General features: G+C 45.0%; 1 protein-coding gene across 5 annotated transcripts in view; it reads right to left on the bottom strand.

The window, feature by feature from the left end:
• Positions 1 to 13,802, bottom strand: part of JADE1 (jade family PHD finger 1) — a 545,699-nt gene that overhangs the window by 31,769 nt on the left and 500,128 nt on the right. For 4 of the 5 annotated variants that reach the window (XM_029592138.1, XM_029592223.1, XM_029592056.1 and 1 more), the window contains one exon: positions 11,213 to 11,330. In XM_029592138.1, the coding sequence (XP_029447998.1) occupies positions 11,213 to 11,330 (118 nt within the window). Of the gene's footprint in view, positions 1 to 11,207; positions 11,331 to 13,802 lie in introns of those variants that run through there. The other variant, XR_003854973.1, reaches the window with a different exon arrangement.

Raw genomic sequence — 13,802 nt, 5'->3', positions numbered from 1 at the left:
ATAGTCCAAAAATTTAGAAATTGGACAGGAAAGGGGATCAAGGGACTGAGAAGTGCACCATGATGTATACCTTTTCCATTTGTAGGAATAAGATTTCCTTGTGGAAGGCTTTCGTGAAGCGATCAGGACACGAGAAGCTGAATCTGAAAGGTTAAAAGGCTGAAGGACTAACCTTTCAACATCCATGCCGTCAGGGACAAGGCTTGGAGGTTGGGATGGAGGAGGCATCCGTCGTTTTGAGTGATCAGATGCGGGTCCTTTCCCAGAGGAATGTGCCTGCGGATGGAGAGATCCTGGAGTATGGGAAACCACACTTGGCGTGGCCAGTGCGGTGCTATCAGGATCATAGTTCCCCTGTCCTGACGTAGCTTCACGAGAGTCTTCGACAGAAGAGAAAGTGGAGGGAATGCATAAAGCAGACCGGTTGTCCACGTGAGGGAGAATGCATCCCTCGGCCGAGAGTGCTGGCTCCGAATGAGAGAGCAGTAGTTGTCTACTTTGTGGTTCTGAGGGGACGCAAAGAGGTCTATGTGGGGATAACCCCATTTGTGAAACAGAGAGGTCGCTACCAAGGGATTGAGTGACCACTCGTGTGGATGGAAGACACGGCTCAGCTGGTCTGCCAATACATTGTCTACTCCCGGCAGGTAGGTGGCCCTGAGGTACATGGAGCGGGAGAGGGCTTCTGCCCAAATCTGCGCAGCTTCCTGACACAGAAGGAAGGAGCCTGTGCCTCCCTGCTTGTTTATGTACCACATGGCCACCTGGTTGTCTGTCTGAATTAAGATTGCGTGGTTTGATAGGCAATCTTGAAAGGTCCTGAGAGCATAGCGAATTGCTCGCAGCTCCAGGAAATTTATCTGGTGTTTGGCTTCCTCTGGAGACCAGAATCCCTGAGTTTGTAGATTGTTTACATGGGCTCCCCAACCGATGTTGGAAGCGTCGGTGGTGAGGATTACCTGGGGATCTGGTGGAAGAAAAGGCAAGCCCTGTAGGAGGTTGGATTGATGTGCCCACCAGGCAAGAGACAGACAGAGTGCATCGGTGATGTGAACAATGGAGGACAGGGGCTGAACAGCTTGTGTCCATTGCAGTCTCAGAGTCCATTGCGTGATTCTCATGGCCAGACGGGCCATGGGAGTCACATAAACTGAGGAGGCCATGTGTCCCAGTAGAATGAGGAAGTGGCGAGCTGTAGCTGTGGGTTGAGACTGCAGCTGGCGAGCTAGGGACACAAGGGTTTGAACCCGTGGATGAGGAAGGAAGGCTTTTGCTTGTAAGGTGTCCAAGTCTGCCCCAATGAAGGATAAGGTCTGAGATGGGACTAAGTAGGATTTGTCGTAATTGACAAAAAACCCTAGAGAAAACAGAGTTTGAATTGTTAGGGTCAGGGAGGACCGAGCCATCTGCTGGGTTGGGGCCCTGATTAACCAATCGTCCAGGTAAGGGTAGACGTGGACACCTGCCTTCCTCAGAAAAGCTGCAACTATCACGAGACATTTGGTGAAAACTCGTGGTGCGGTTGCCAGGCCAAAAGGTAGCACTCGATATTGGTAGTGATTTCGGCCTACTAGAAAACGCAGATATTTGCGATGAGATTGCGTGATCGCAATGTGGGTATATGCGTCTTTGAGGTCTAGAGAGCATAGCCAATCCCCTCTTTGCAGCAGAGGGAGAAGCGAGCCCAGGGTTACCATCTTGAACTTCTCCTTGTGAAGGTACTTGTTGAGGGCCCGTAGGTCCAAGATAGGACGAAGTCCCCCTGACTTTTTTGGGATCAGGAAGTACCTGGAGTAGAACCCTAGTCCTTGTTGTAAGGGAGGAACGGGTTCTATAGCGTTTGACTGTAGGAGAAGAGAAACTTCCTGCTCTAAAAGAACAGAGTGATCGGTGAGTCTCCACGCCTGCAGGGGTGGGGAGTCGGAAGGTAGAGTCAGGAAGTTGAGATGGTAACCCTGTGCAATTATCGCTATCACCCACTGATCTGTGGTGATATGACGCCATCTTTCTAGAAAGTGGCACAGCCGACCTCCTACTGGTATGGCTGGAAGAGGGGTTTGGCAAGTGCTCTCTAAATGAGAGTCAAAAACCCGCCGCAGGGCCAGGCTGTGGAGCTGCTGCGGGATTTTGTTTACGAGACTGGCGAGGTTGAGTTTTATGGTAAGACCTCGCGGGCCTAGCCTTGGCTAGTGGGGGATAATACTTCCGTGGCCGGAAGAATGACTTTTTGGAGTCCTTCCTAAACGGCTGTTTAGAAGGCAAGTCAGGAGGAATGGATGAGAGCTGTTTAAGTGTCTCATGATGATCCTTTAGTTCAGCAACAATTTGCTGAATCTGCTCACCAAACAAATTATCCCCTAGACAGGGCAAGTCAGAGAGCCTGTCCTGAACTTCGGGACGAAGGTCAGATGATTTAAGCCAAGCCCATCGTCTGGCAGAGATGGCCGTAGCAGAAAGTCTAGTAGAAGCATCAAAGATGTCATAAGCCGTTCTTATTTCATGCTTCCCAGCTTCAAATCCTTTATTTAGAAGGGATTGAAGTTGTGGTTGGAACTGTTCTGGTAAGGCATCTGAGTACTCCTGCATCTGTTTCAGGATGACCCTATTATATTGAGTCATATACAGCTGATAAGAAGCTATTCTAGAGATCAGCATGGCTCCTTGGTAGACCTTTCTACCTATACTATCTAGGAATTTATTTTCCTTAGTAGGAGGTATGGAAGAATGTGGCTTTAGCCGTTTAGCTTTCTTTTGAGCTGATTCTACCACAACAGAATGATGGTCCAATTGTGGCTTTTGAAAGCCAGGTGCTGTCTGTACGAGATAGGTAGAGTCAGCTTTTTTGTTTACCGGAGCAATAGATCCAGGAGATTCCCAATTCTTTTTGAGAAGGTCTAGAAAAACCTGATGAATTGGAATGGAGGTGATGACCTTAGGGGCATCCAGGAATTGGAGTAATTCCATCATCTGGTGCCTGTCATCTTGTTCAGACTGAAGTTGGAAAGGGACCAACTCCGACATTTCCTTCACAAAATTTATGAAAGAGAGGTCCTCAGGGGGAGAACGCTTTCTACTCCCCGCAGGAGAGGGTGGTAAAGGCAAATCATCGGTGTCAGTAGAGGTATCATCACCCCAGGTGTCATAAGGATCAGGATGCTGACCTGTAGGACCATGAGGGGGCTGAACACCTGAAGGCCCCGGTTGAGGCTCCGAGAAATTGGAAGGCATCACCGGGGGCATCGAGAATGTCCTCGATGAATCGGTGCCGGCATCGGCATCGAGGGAATCGGCGTCGGCATCGGAATCCTCGGTGGAGCTGATGTGCGTATCGCCCCCGAGGAATGTATCGGTGGCGAGGGACGACAAGGCACCGATGGAACTACCCCCGAAGGGGGAATTCGGTACGGTGTTTATCCACCGGATGAGAAGGCTGTCGGTAATCCGGGTATTGCCGGTGGAAGGGCATTCATAAGCGCTTCCATCCGGGCAAGCAGCGGCGCCAGTGCTGCTGGAATCGGATCGGTGACAGGTTCCACTCTCGGTGCCGGAGTCGGTGCCGGAGGAGTCTGGAACCGTAGTATCGCCTTGTCGATGGCCTCCTGGACCAGCCGGTCCAGTTCTGCCTGGAGACCTGGGGTAACGAGACCCGGCTCGACGGGAGAGGGAGGCTGAGGCTGAGCCGGAGGGACCACCGTCACCGGTGGAATCGCGGCTCCCAAACCCCGGAGGGGTGAGGGTTGCCTCGGTGTCTGCGAGACAGGAGTGGACGGTGCCACTTCTGGTCGAGACTTCTTTGGCGGAGGCTCGGACGGTACGGAGGTCGATGACATCAATTCCTCGACGGGCCGAGACTTATGACGTCGATGGCGATGTTTCTCCTTCCGATCCCCTCGATGATCAGGGGAAGGGACAGGAGTCGATGGCCGTGAAGTCGTCGATGGCGGACGGTCACCGGAGGACTGTCGATGATGATGAGACTTCGACGGTGCCGGTTCCGATGACGTCGATGCAATCGATGGCGTTGGGGTACGAGCATGGAAAAGGAGTCCCATCTTTTCCATTCTGGCTTTGCGACCTTTTGGTGTCATTAGGGCACATTTGGTGCAAGTCAGGACATCATGCTCGCTTCCTAAGCACAAAACACAGACAAATCACAGACTCTATGTGGGTCTGTGATTGACATAGTTCGGGTACAATCCGGACACCGACGGAACCCCGACGCCATGGCCATAGGCCAAAAATTTAGCCGCGGGACTGTCGACTGCCAACGGGCCTCGAGGGCCAAACTCGACGGTAGTCGACCAAACGACGGCAAAAACCTACCGAAGTTCCGCGGATGAAAAATTTGAAGAAGGGAGACTCCTGAGGGGCAAATTTTCTTCAGAAATTTTTAATTGAAGAATTCCTGTCAAGAATGTGGTTAAGAGCTCTTTGACCGCGTGGCTACTGCTGCGCGGAAAAAAGAAGACTGAAGGGAGACCCCTGCTGGCTGCAGGGTTAGTGCCGTGCATGCCCAGTAGGGGCCAGTCAAAGTTCCTGAAACTTTGACAGAAGTTTTCCGTGGTTGGGCTCCATCCTCGATGTCACCCATTTGTGAGGACAACCATCCTGCTTGTCCTGTGAGAATAACAGGGACACTTGTTTACTGATCTTAAATGGACTGTTTTGGATCACGTATAAGCATCATTGCGAGGAGGGGATCGTGGTGGGTTGCTGAATAGACGTGTAGCTTATTGGATTTTTATATTACAGACACAGGCGCCACAGGGCTTGAATGAATCACTTGATTGGGGTTCATTATTATAATTACATCACACACTATAGCATAACTTGGGATTTTTGTGATTGGACATTTTGACTCAAACGTGGTGACATCACAGCAGCATAATGACGGATTGGATAATCGGCTATCCCTTTACCAGGTTGAAAAGTGTAACCAGTAGTGCTGAGCGTTCCAGGATTCGGTAGAGTCTTTTAGACTCAGCTTGAAGATGATGTATTAACTCACTAGGCAAGATTTCAACACCCACCAACGGAGGATTAACAAGGACGAATTCCCTGATGAAAGGTCCCTGGGCGGACCTGAAACGTGGCTGCGTCGGTCATCTGCTTACAACATCAGATAAGTCGGGACGTTGATAGAGCTTTTTTTCAAGCCTTTTTTACATCAATAATGCCTGGGAGGTTGACATAGCTTGTCAAAGTTTCATAAGCGTTCGACTGAACAAATGGTCATCTTTTGCTAATAACAGATACGTCTGGGACATCGATGGAGCTTATTTAAGCCTTACATTAAATAATGCCGGGACCTTGATATCGCTTGGATTTTGATATTGCTTGTTTAAGTCTCATAAGTGTTGAATTCAAACACAAGCAAAGATTTTTTTAAACGAATGATTTCTTCAGTTCACTTGGTGTATCACAATATAAAGAAAAAAATGGGGATGAAGGAGGTCCGTTCATGATTATAATATGATTGTATCACCCGTTGGGGTTCATGATACTAATATATGAAACGTTCCTCTTCTCATCAAAAAATGTTTTTCGTTATAGAGATCCTAATAAAAAAATTTTCAGGTTACATTTTACACATCACCCGATATCGGGGTAGTTAATTTCATACAACTCGTGCAAAAGTTTTTTTCAAGAGGGGTTTGTGATTTATTGACTATCATATTACAATGCACAGCAGTCTCGGTACCTGGAACTGGGCAGTTTCTGTTGTCCAGTCCCCAAGCCTGCTTTGCTGAGATTAATCGCGCGAAAGACAAATTTAGCAGAGTGGCTGTCCTTCTGGCCTGTTGCACTATACTTTCCGACTGGGCGGCTCCGGATGTGTCTCCATCCATCTCAGCCTGGTTCCAAAGTCTGGCTCTTGAACGGCTGGACTGTGTATTGGGCAAATGTAAACCTGATAGACGATACCTTGCGTGTTGGCAAGCCTGTGTTGGTCTGTTGCCAGCGACTGTTCAAGAAGGGTTACGAGCTAGTGGATATGATGCTGGTTGGATACAACCTGTGGTTGCTGAAGGCTGGTGGGGGGGAGTCGGGGTTGGTGTGAATGGTTAGCCTGGCTTTGGGGTGTTGGATGTTACTGCGAATATGGATGGGGAAACTGGGATATGCAAATGAAAGAATTGGGACTGAGCCGCGGCTGATACTATGTACTCATTACGTCTGGTTTGTACTAGTTGCTATGTATTTTGTTTATACCTGCAGTGCGGGTTTTATTGTCTGTCTTTGTTTCTTCCCAATAAAGAAAAATTATTTTGAAAAAAAAACAAAAAACCATCCTAGAAGCACAGTCCAAATGTATTTCACACATTAAGAAAGGTGGAAGGAAGGCAAAACGATTACCAACATGGTTAAAAGGTGAGGTGAAAGAGGCTATTTTAGTCAAAAGATCTTCATTCAAAAATTGAAAGAAGGATCCAAGAGAGAATTTGAAAAGAAGTTGGCAGTAGAGGCAAAAACTCATAGTAAAAATGTTTTTAAATATATCCGAAGCAGAAAGCCTACGAGGGAGTCAGTTGGACCGTTACATGATCGAGGGGTTAAAGGGGCACTTAGAGAAAATAAGGTTGTCGCAGAAAGATTAAACGAATTCTTTGCTTCGGTGTTTACTGAAGAGGATGTTGGGGAGATACCCCGTTCTGGAGAAGGTTTTCATAGGTAACTAGCAGTACCCCGCCACGCGTTGCAGTGGCAGAGTCAGGTTCTTTTCCCTCCCTCCCCCTTGCTTATTTACCTCAGTCACTCATCCTCATCCCCCTTGGTCACTTACCCCTCCTTCCCCCTCCCCTGTCCCCACTCCAACTCTCTCCCCTCACACTCACCTCTCCCCTGACACTCACCTCCCCCTCATTCTCCCTCCCCTGTCACCTCCCCCCCGCCTACTGCCTACCCTTCAGATCAGAAAACTTTTGTCTTTCTATTTCTGTGGGAACCCCCCCACCCCCCAAAAAACCAAACCCAATCCCAACCCTTTAAATCAAATAATAACCCCCCACCCTCCTGCCCCCCCCCCCAAGACCTGGGAAATTAAAATTGTTGGTGCTACATGTGGTCTGTCCCTGGGTGACTGTGCGCCTTATGTAGCCAAATAGGGGAATGCCTAACCAATTTTGCACTCCCAAATTTGTTTTGTGGTCTGGGGAGGGCTATTTTGGTGCGTTCCCGAGATCGTGCAAGTTTAGTGTATGTATTTGTGTGTGAACCTCCCCCTTCCCCCAAAAAACAACCCTATGAGAAACGTTCTCTTAAACTAACCACCCCACACTCTCCTGCCCCCCCCTCCCCCAGCCCTGCGAAAAACAGTAACCCACCCCCCTGCCCCCCCCAGAGTTGCCGAATGAATGAAACCTGCCCCCCCTTGTGACCCCTCCCCAAGATGTTCGCAATAAATTCATTACAATCCCCCACCCTCCAGATCCCCCAAAACCTGATAAAAATGTCAGTTGGTGGAGCGGGCGTTCAGGAGCGGTCTGGGAGCGATGTACTGGCGTTGGTCCGTCGGCTGCGAGCACTGAAACGGGTTCAGACAGCCCTTTGCCCTTACTATGTCAGTGGGGTGGAGCAATGGCAGCGGTAGGTCCTCTGACATAGTAAGGGCAAAGGGCCGCCGGCTGCCAGTCCTGAAAATGGCGCCGATGGGCCCTCGCCCTTACTATGTCACATGGGCTACTGCCACCATTGGTGTCCCTGAGTGGCATAGTAAGGGAAAGGGCCGTCGGCGCCATGTTGATTGCTGGCAGCCGACGGCCGTAGTGAAGGAGATGTGTCCCGGACCGGTCCTGGCCCCCCGCTGGAGCCTCCCGGACTTCTGTCAGGTTTTGTGTGTGTTGTGAGGGCCTGGGAAGTAAATACATTTGGCATGTGTGAGGAGGGTGGTTTTGTGTGTGTTGGGAGGCTGTGGGATGTAAATCAATTTGGCATGTGTGTGGGGGGTGTGAGGAGGGTGGTGGGTGTATTTTATCTGTAAAGGAAATAGTTATCTTCCGGCGAAAAAAGTGCGCGAATGTGTTTAAATGGAAGTGAAACATGGACCTGGACTGGCGAAATGATTAGTGTAGCGTGTGTTAGTGTAAGGTGTAACAGATGGCGCTTACTTCCAGCAGATGTCGCTGTTTTCTCGAAAAAATCTTTAAACATATTTTACCTGTCACAGGTGTGACATACCTGTAATGTAAGTACAGAAGAACCTTCCTGTATGTGAAATGAAGGTTGTGTCCAAATTTGAAAGCAATCGGTTCAGTGGTTTCTGAGATTAGCGATTTTGTACAAACTATTTAACATTTTTATTTATATAGATGATTCAAATGGACTGAACCAAATCACGGTAAACCTAGAAGATGTGGTAGGCCTGACTGACAAACTGAAGAGTAGTAAATCCCCTGGACCGGAAGGTATACATCCCAGGATTCTGAAGAAACTAAAAAATGAAATTTCGGATCTATTAGTAAAAATTTGTAACCTTTCATTAAAACCATCCATTGTACCTGAAGGCTAGAGGAGTGGCTAATGTAACACCAATATTTAAAAAGGGCTCCAGTTAGCCTGACTTCAGTGCTAGGAAAAATAGTGGAAATTGTTCTAAAGATCAAAATCACAGAACATATAGAAAGGCATGGTAAGTCAGCATGGCTTTACGAAAAGGCAAGCCTTGCCTCATAAATCTGCTTCACTTTTTTGAAGGGGTTAATAAACATGTAGATAAAGGTGAACCGGTAGATGTAGTGTATTTGGATTTTCAGAAAGTATTTGATATTTTTCCTGGCACTGAAGTCAGGCTAACCGGTCTGTAGTTTCCCGGATCGTCCCTGGAGCCCTTTTTAAATATTGGGGTTACATTTGCTATCCTCCAGTCTTTAGGTACAATGGATGATTTTAATGATAGGTTACAAATTTTTACTAATGGGTCTGAAATTTCATTTTTTAGTTCCTTCAGAACTCTGGGGTGTATACCATCCGGTCCAGGTGATTTACTACTCTTCAGTTTGTCAATCAGGTCTACCACATCTTCTAGGTTCATCGTGATTTGATTCAGTCCATCTGAATCATTACCCATGAAAACCTTCTCCAGTATGGGTTCCTCCCCAACATCCTCTTCAGTAAACATCGAAGCAAAGAAATCATTTAATCTTCCGCGATGGCCTATCTTCTCTAAGTGCCCCTTTAACCCCTCGATCATCTAACGGTCCAACTGACTCCCTTCACAGGCTGTCTGCTTCGGATATATTTAAAAAAGTTTTTACTGTGAGTTTTTGCCTCTACGGCCAACTTCTTTTCAAATTCTCTCTTAGCCTGTCTTATCAATGTCTTACATTTAACTTACCGACGTTTATGCATTATCCTATTTTCTTCTGTTGGATCCTTCTTCCAATTTTTGAATGAAGATCTTTTGTCTAAAATAGCTTCTTTCACCTCCCCTTTTAACCATACCGGTAATCGTTTTGCCTTCTTTCCACCTTTCTTAATGGGTGGAATACATCTGGACTGTGCTTCTAGAATGGTTTTTTTTTTGTTTTTTTTTTTTAAACAATGACCACGCCCCTCTTGCACACTTTTTACTTTTGTAGCTGCTCCTTTCAGTTTTTTTCTAACAATTTTTCTCATTTTCTCAAAGTTTCCCTTTTGAAAGTTTAGCACGAGAGCCGTGGATTTGCATACTGTTCCTCTTCCAGTCATTAATTCAAATTTGATCATATTATGATCACTATTGCTAAGTGGCCCCACCACCATTACCTCTCTCACCAAATCCTGTGCTCCACTGAGAATTAGATCTAAAATTGCTCCCTCTCTTGTCGGTTCCTGAACCAATTGCTCCATAAAGCTATCATTTATTCCATCCTATTTATTACATCTTGACTGTAAAGCTTGTTGCTGATTTATTGTTTATTGTAAACCGAGGTGATGTTATTAACGTGCCGCGGTATATATATATAAAAAAAAAATTCACGAAATAAATAAATAAATAAATCCGGGAACGTTATCTCTCTAGCGTGTCCCGATGATACATTTATCCAGTCAATATTGGGTTAATTGAAGTCTCCCATTATTACCGCACTACCAATTTGGTTAGCTTCCCTAATTTCTCTTAGGGAAGGTGTACTGATAGTGCTTGGGGCCTACTAGAAATGTCAGGTATTTGCGATGAGATGGAATTATCGCGATATGCGTGTATGTATCCTGGAGGTCTAGAGAGCAGAGCCAGTCTCCTCTTTGTAGAAGAGGAAGAAGAGAGCCCAAGTTTATCATTTTGAACTTCTCTCGCTGGAGGTACTTGAGGGCTCGTAGATCCAGAATTGGACAAACACCTCCTGATTTTTGGGGGATTAGAAAGTACTGGGACTAGAACCCTAGGCCATGCTGAGAGTAGGGCACTGATTCTATTGCCTTGGACTGGAGGAGGAGGGAGTTCCAGAAGGATATTATGCTGGGAACAATGCTGAATATTCACTCAATATCCTGGCATCCGTTTGGCCTTCACTTGGAGGTCAAACGGGCTGATTGCCTGTAATGCCATCTGCTAGTACTCATTGGTCTATTTTCCTTGTTTAATGATTGGGCCCCAACTGGTCATGTGACTTTCAGCACCCTTTTTCAACTGGTTTAAATATTTACTACCTCTCTATACTTACTTTAAAAAGCTTTTTCAACTATCAGCTTTGCCTGTATAAGATATACTGACTTTCTTTGATGCCTTTTTGTCTTCTTGTTTTAATAACTTGTAATTTACTGATATTTTGTTTTGTATATTAGATGTTTGCCTCCCCTTGATAAAGTTTTACTGTGTAACATGGCTTGTGTTGGGGTTGGGATATAGTTTCTTCCCATGGCAACAGCCTATATTTTGTCAGTACTACTTCAAATGACTAACATTGTAATAAACCAATTTTTGCTTTAATTCATGCTTTGTGGCCATCTGATGATTTTGCCCACACTACCTGCTTTGCCTGAAATTAAAAAAAACCCCAATATCTTCCACAATCTAGAGAGCAAGTTCCAAAGCAAAAGTGTGTTCTGTGTTGCCCGTCCCCCTCCCTGGAATGGCAGTGTCATTTTGTGCAAGGTTTTTATGCTTAGAAAAATTCTCTCAAAATACAGGATAATGCTGCCATTTGATCCTTTGTCCTTTTAAGTGGTTATGACTTTAAAAACTGTCAGTGGAAATTTGGTCTTACCACTCTGCATGTAAATTTCACCAACATACCTGAAATTTTTTCCTGCTCCATGAGCTTCGTATATAGATTAAATATTTGCTCCTGAACTTTGCAAACAGACCGTTTAATCTTCTCTCTTCGGGTCACCATGTAAGTAAGATTACGAACCTAAAGGACAGGAGAGAGGAAGTTTTCATTCAGGAAAATGCCATCAGTGAACTCTTCTTCAGCAGCAAAACGTGCCACTATCTACACTACTGCAGTGCACGTTTGCTTTTCCCTTAAGACCCAAAGAAATAAGATGTCATTACTCAAGTTGGCCTCTGCTGATATAAATAATTTTGTGACATTATCTTGAGGTTGCCTCTATGAGACTACTCTGACTGCTTATTTTACTGGTTAAACAAGTTACTGCAATGTGGAATCATACTGAGTCATAGGAAGAGCTGATATAACTTGGTATTATATACTAGGTATTAAATTCTTATAACCCCCTCTAGAATTATTTCAGTAATGCTATAGCATACAGGAACCCAGAGTATTTTAATTGTTTATATACTGCTTTTTCAATAAAAATTGGTCAAACAACACGGTTCACATACTGGTACATATACAATATATAAAAATAGAAGATCTCAGGTCTTATAACCTATCCCTTCAAGAAAAAGTTCAAGACTTGCAAGATATAGTACATATAGGAAAGTCTTGGTCTTCTAAGCAGCACATGCCTCAGTTTCGAGCAGTAATTCATCTTGCTGATCAGCTATTTTTCACACTTCAGATGCAATGGTATAGTGATACCATAAATTTTTAAGGAGGAGTTGGCTGAATTTCTTCTTCTGCTGGCACTCTCTCACAGATAAGCCAATCAAGGAACCCAAGGGGCTCACAGCAACTTCCAAACAGGCTCCACTAGCGGTAGTGTGGGAGGTGGGGAGAGGGCTTAAAAGAGGGCAACTGGGAATGTAGCAGCCAAAAAATAAAAGCTCTGAAATTTTGTATTAACTAAAGTTATTCTCTCTATATTGCTTTGCTATGATGTAACTGCATTGGAGGGTTCTTGTTTGCATATTTAAACAAACATTGAGACAGATAAGCATACAAAGTAACATGTCACTCCAATAAAATGAGCTGCCCAATGCAATTACTATAAACTGCGATTTATTAATGGAATTTGCTCAACTAAAAAAGGGAGCCGTAAAAAAATCACAATGTATTAGCAGGACACACACTAATGGGATTTCACTGCAGTAACAGGAGTTGGATGACCTGACAAATTTATGTTAAAGAACTATAGCTCATCATGCCCACAATATAAATGAGATTCTAAGAAAGGAGACAAACTTATTTGGAATACGAAAAGGGTTAAGCTACAGAATGTGTTGCTCACAGTTTTAGCTTCCTCGGAGAACATTTCCTATAGGTTAGCAGTCCAGTGCCAATCGCCTAAATGTATGGATTCTTACAGTAATCCTTGGGTTGACTGGGAAAGAGTCGGAGAGGGAATAAGGATTAATCTTCTCGGTTGCCAGGGATCTAAGATTATCAATTGCCAAGTGAAATAAGATGGAGAAAGTCAGGTAAGAACTAATTTCTCCTTACCCTGTGTATTTCCTTTCCTTGAGTCCAAGTCCAGACGAATGGGTTATGCCCACGACCAGCAGATGGAGACAGATCAACTGGTTCACTGATATCACCCTTTATATACATCTGTGCTGACCTCACCTGCCAGTATTATCTAACTTTGGTAACTTCAATTTCACCAAAACTAATCAGAACATTTTTTAAACTAGCAAGCTTAAAAAACAACAACAAACAAACGATGTTTTGGAAACAGACATATTGCTCATCACTCTATGCAAGCTCCTGGTTAAGATAAAACATTGCAGACCACTTCTTAGCTCGCAAATGAACAGAAAATGTATACAGACTTAAGAATATGCCAGGTTCTGCAAGTCTGCGCAAGGTAAAGCAAATTTGTGCAAGACTGTGCTAGTTTGAGCCATTCTGAACAAAATTGCTCAAAACTGTTCCAGATTGTTCATATTTGGTATTACAGGGAAGGTCCTGGACTGGTTTGATTGGACTCAAGGATAGGATGACATCAGATAACTAATTTTTCCCCTCTCCTCATCCAGCCAGACCTGTCCAGACACAAAGGCTGTACCCAAGCTGCTCCTGAATATGGTGGGAAATGTCAAATTCACTTGCAAAATTTCAGAGGCAAAGCAACCTCTCCGATTCCCATATTCATGCTTTGAAAGGAATGTAAAACCGAAGCAACGAATTTCAACACCAAGAAGAAAATGAACCACCGCTCTGTGTGCAATTAATTGAGCTATTGTGCACATCCTGAATAAGGGTCTTTATAACCTTGACTCATTGAGGATCTCTCCTGATAGAGAAAACAAGTAGGTAGGCATATTCTGTATATAAGACTAAGGCAATAAAACAGCCTTTTTCCAAAATCGCAGTCTGAAGAAGTTATACAAAGCAAGGTTCCTCTGCAATGTGCCTGCATCTCCAAAACTCTAGCAGTAAAAAAGCCACTAGGAAGAATGCTTCCAAGGAAAACAACCCCAGAGAAACACCCAATATGTTAAAACCACAATCCTAAAAGGGGACCCCCACCAAGAGAAA

Source organism: Rhinatrema bivittatum, chromosome 1 (genome assembly GCF_901001135.1).
Source record: "Rhinatrema bivittatum chromosome 1, aRhiBiv1.1, whole genome shotgun sequence".
NCBI classification, from domain to species: domain Eukaryota; kingdom Metazoa; phylum Chordata; class Amphibia; order Gymnophiona; family Rhinatrematidae; genus Rhinatrema; species Rhinatrema bivittatum.
This window is presented reverse-complemented; position numbering and strand designations above follow the sequence as displayed.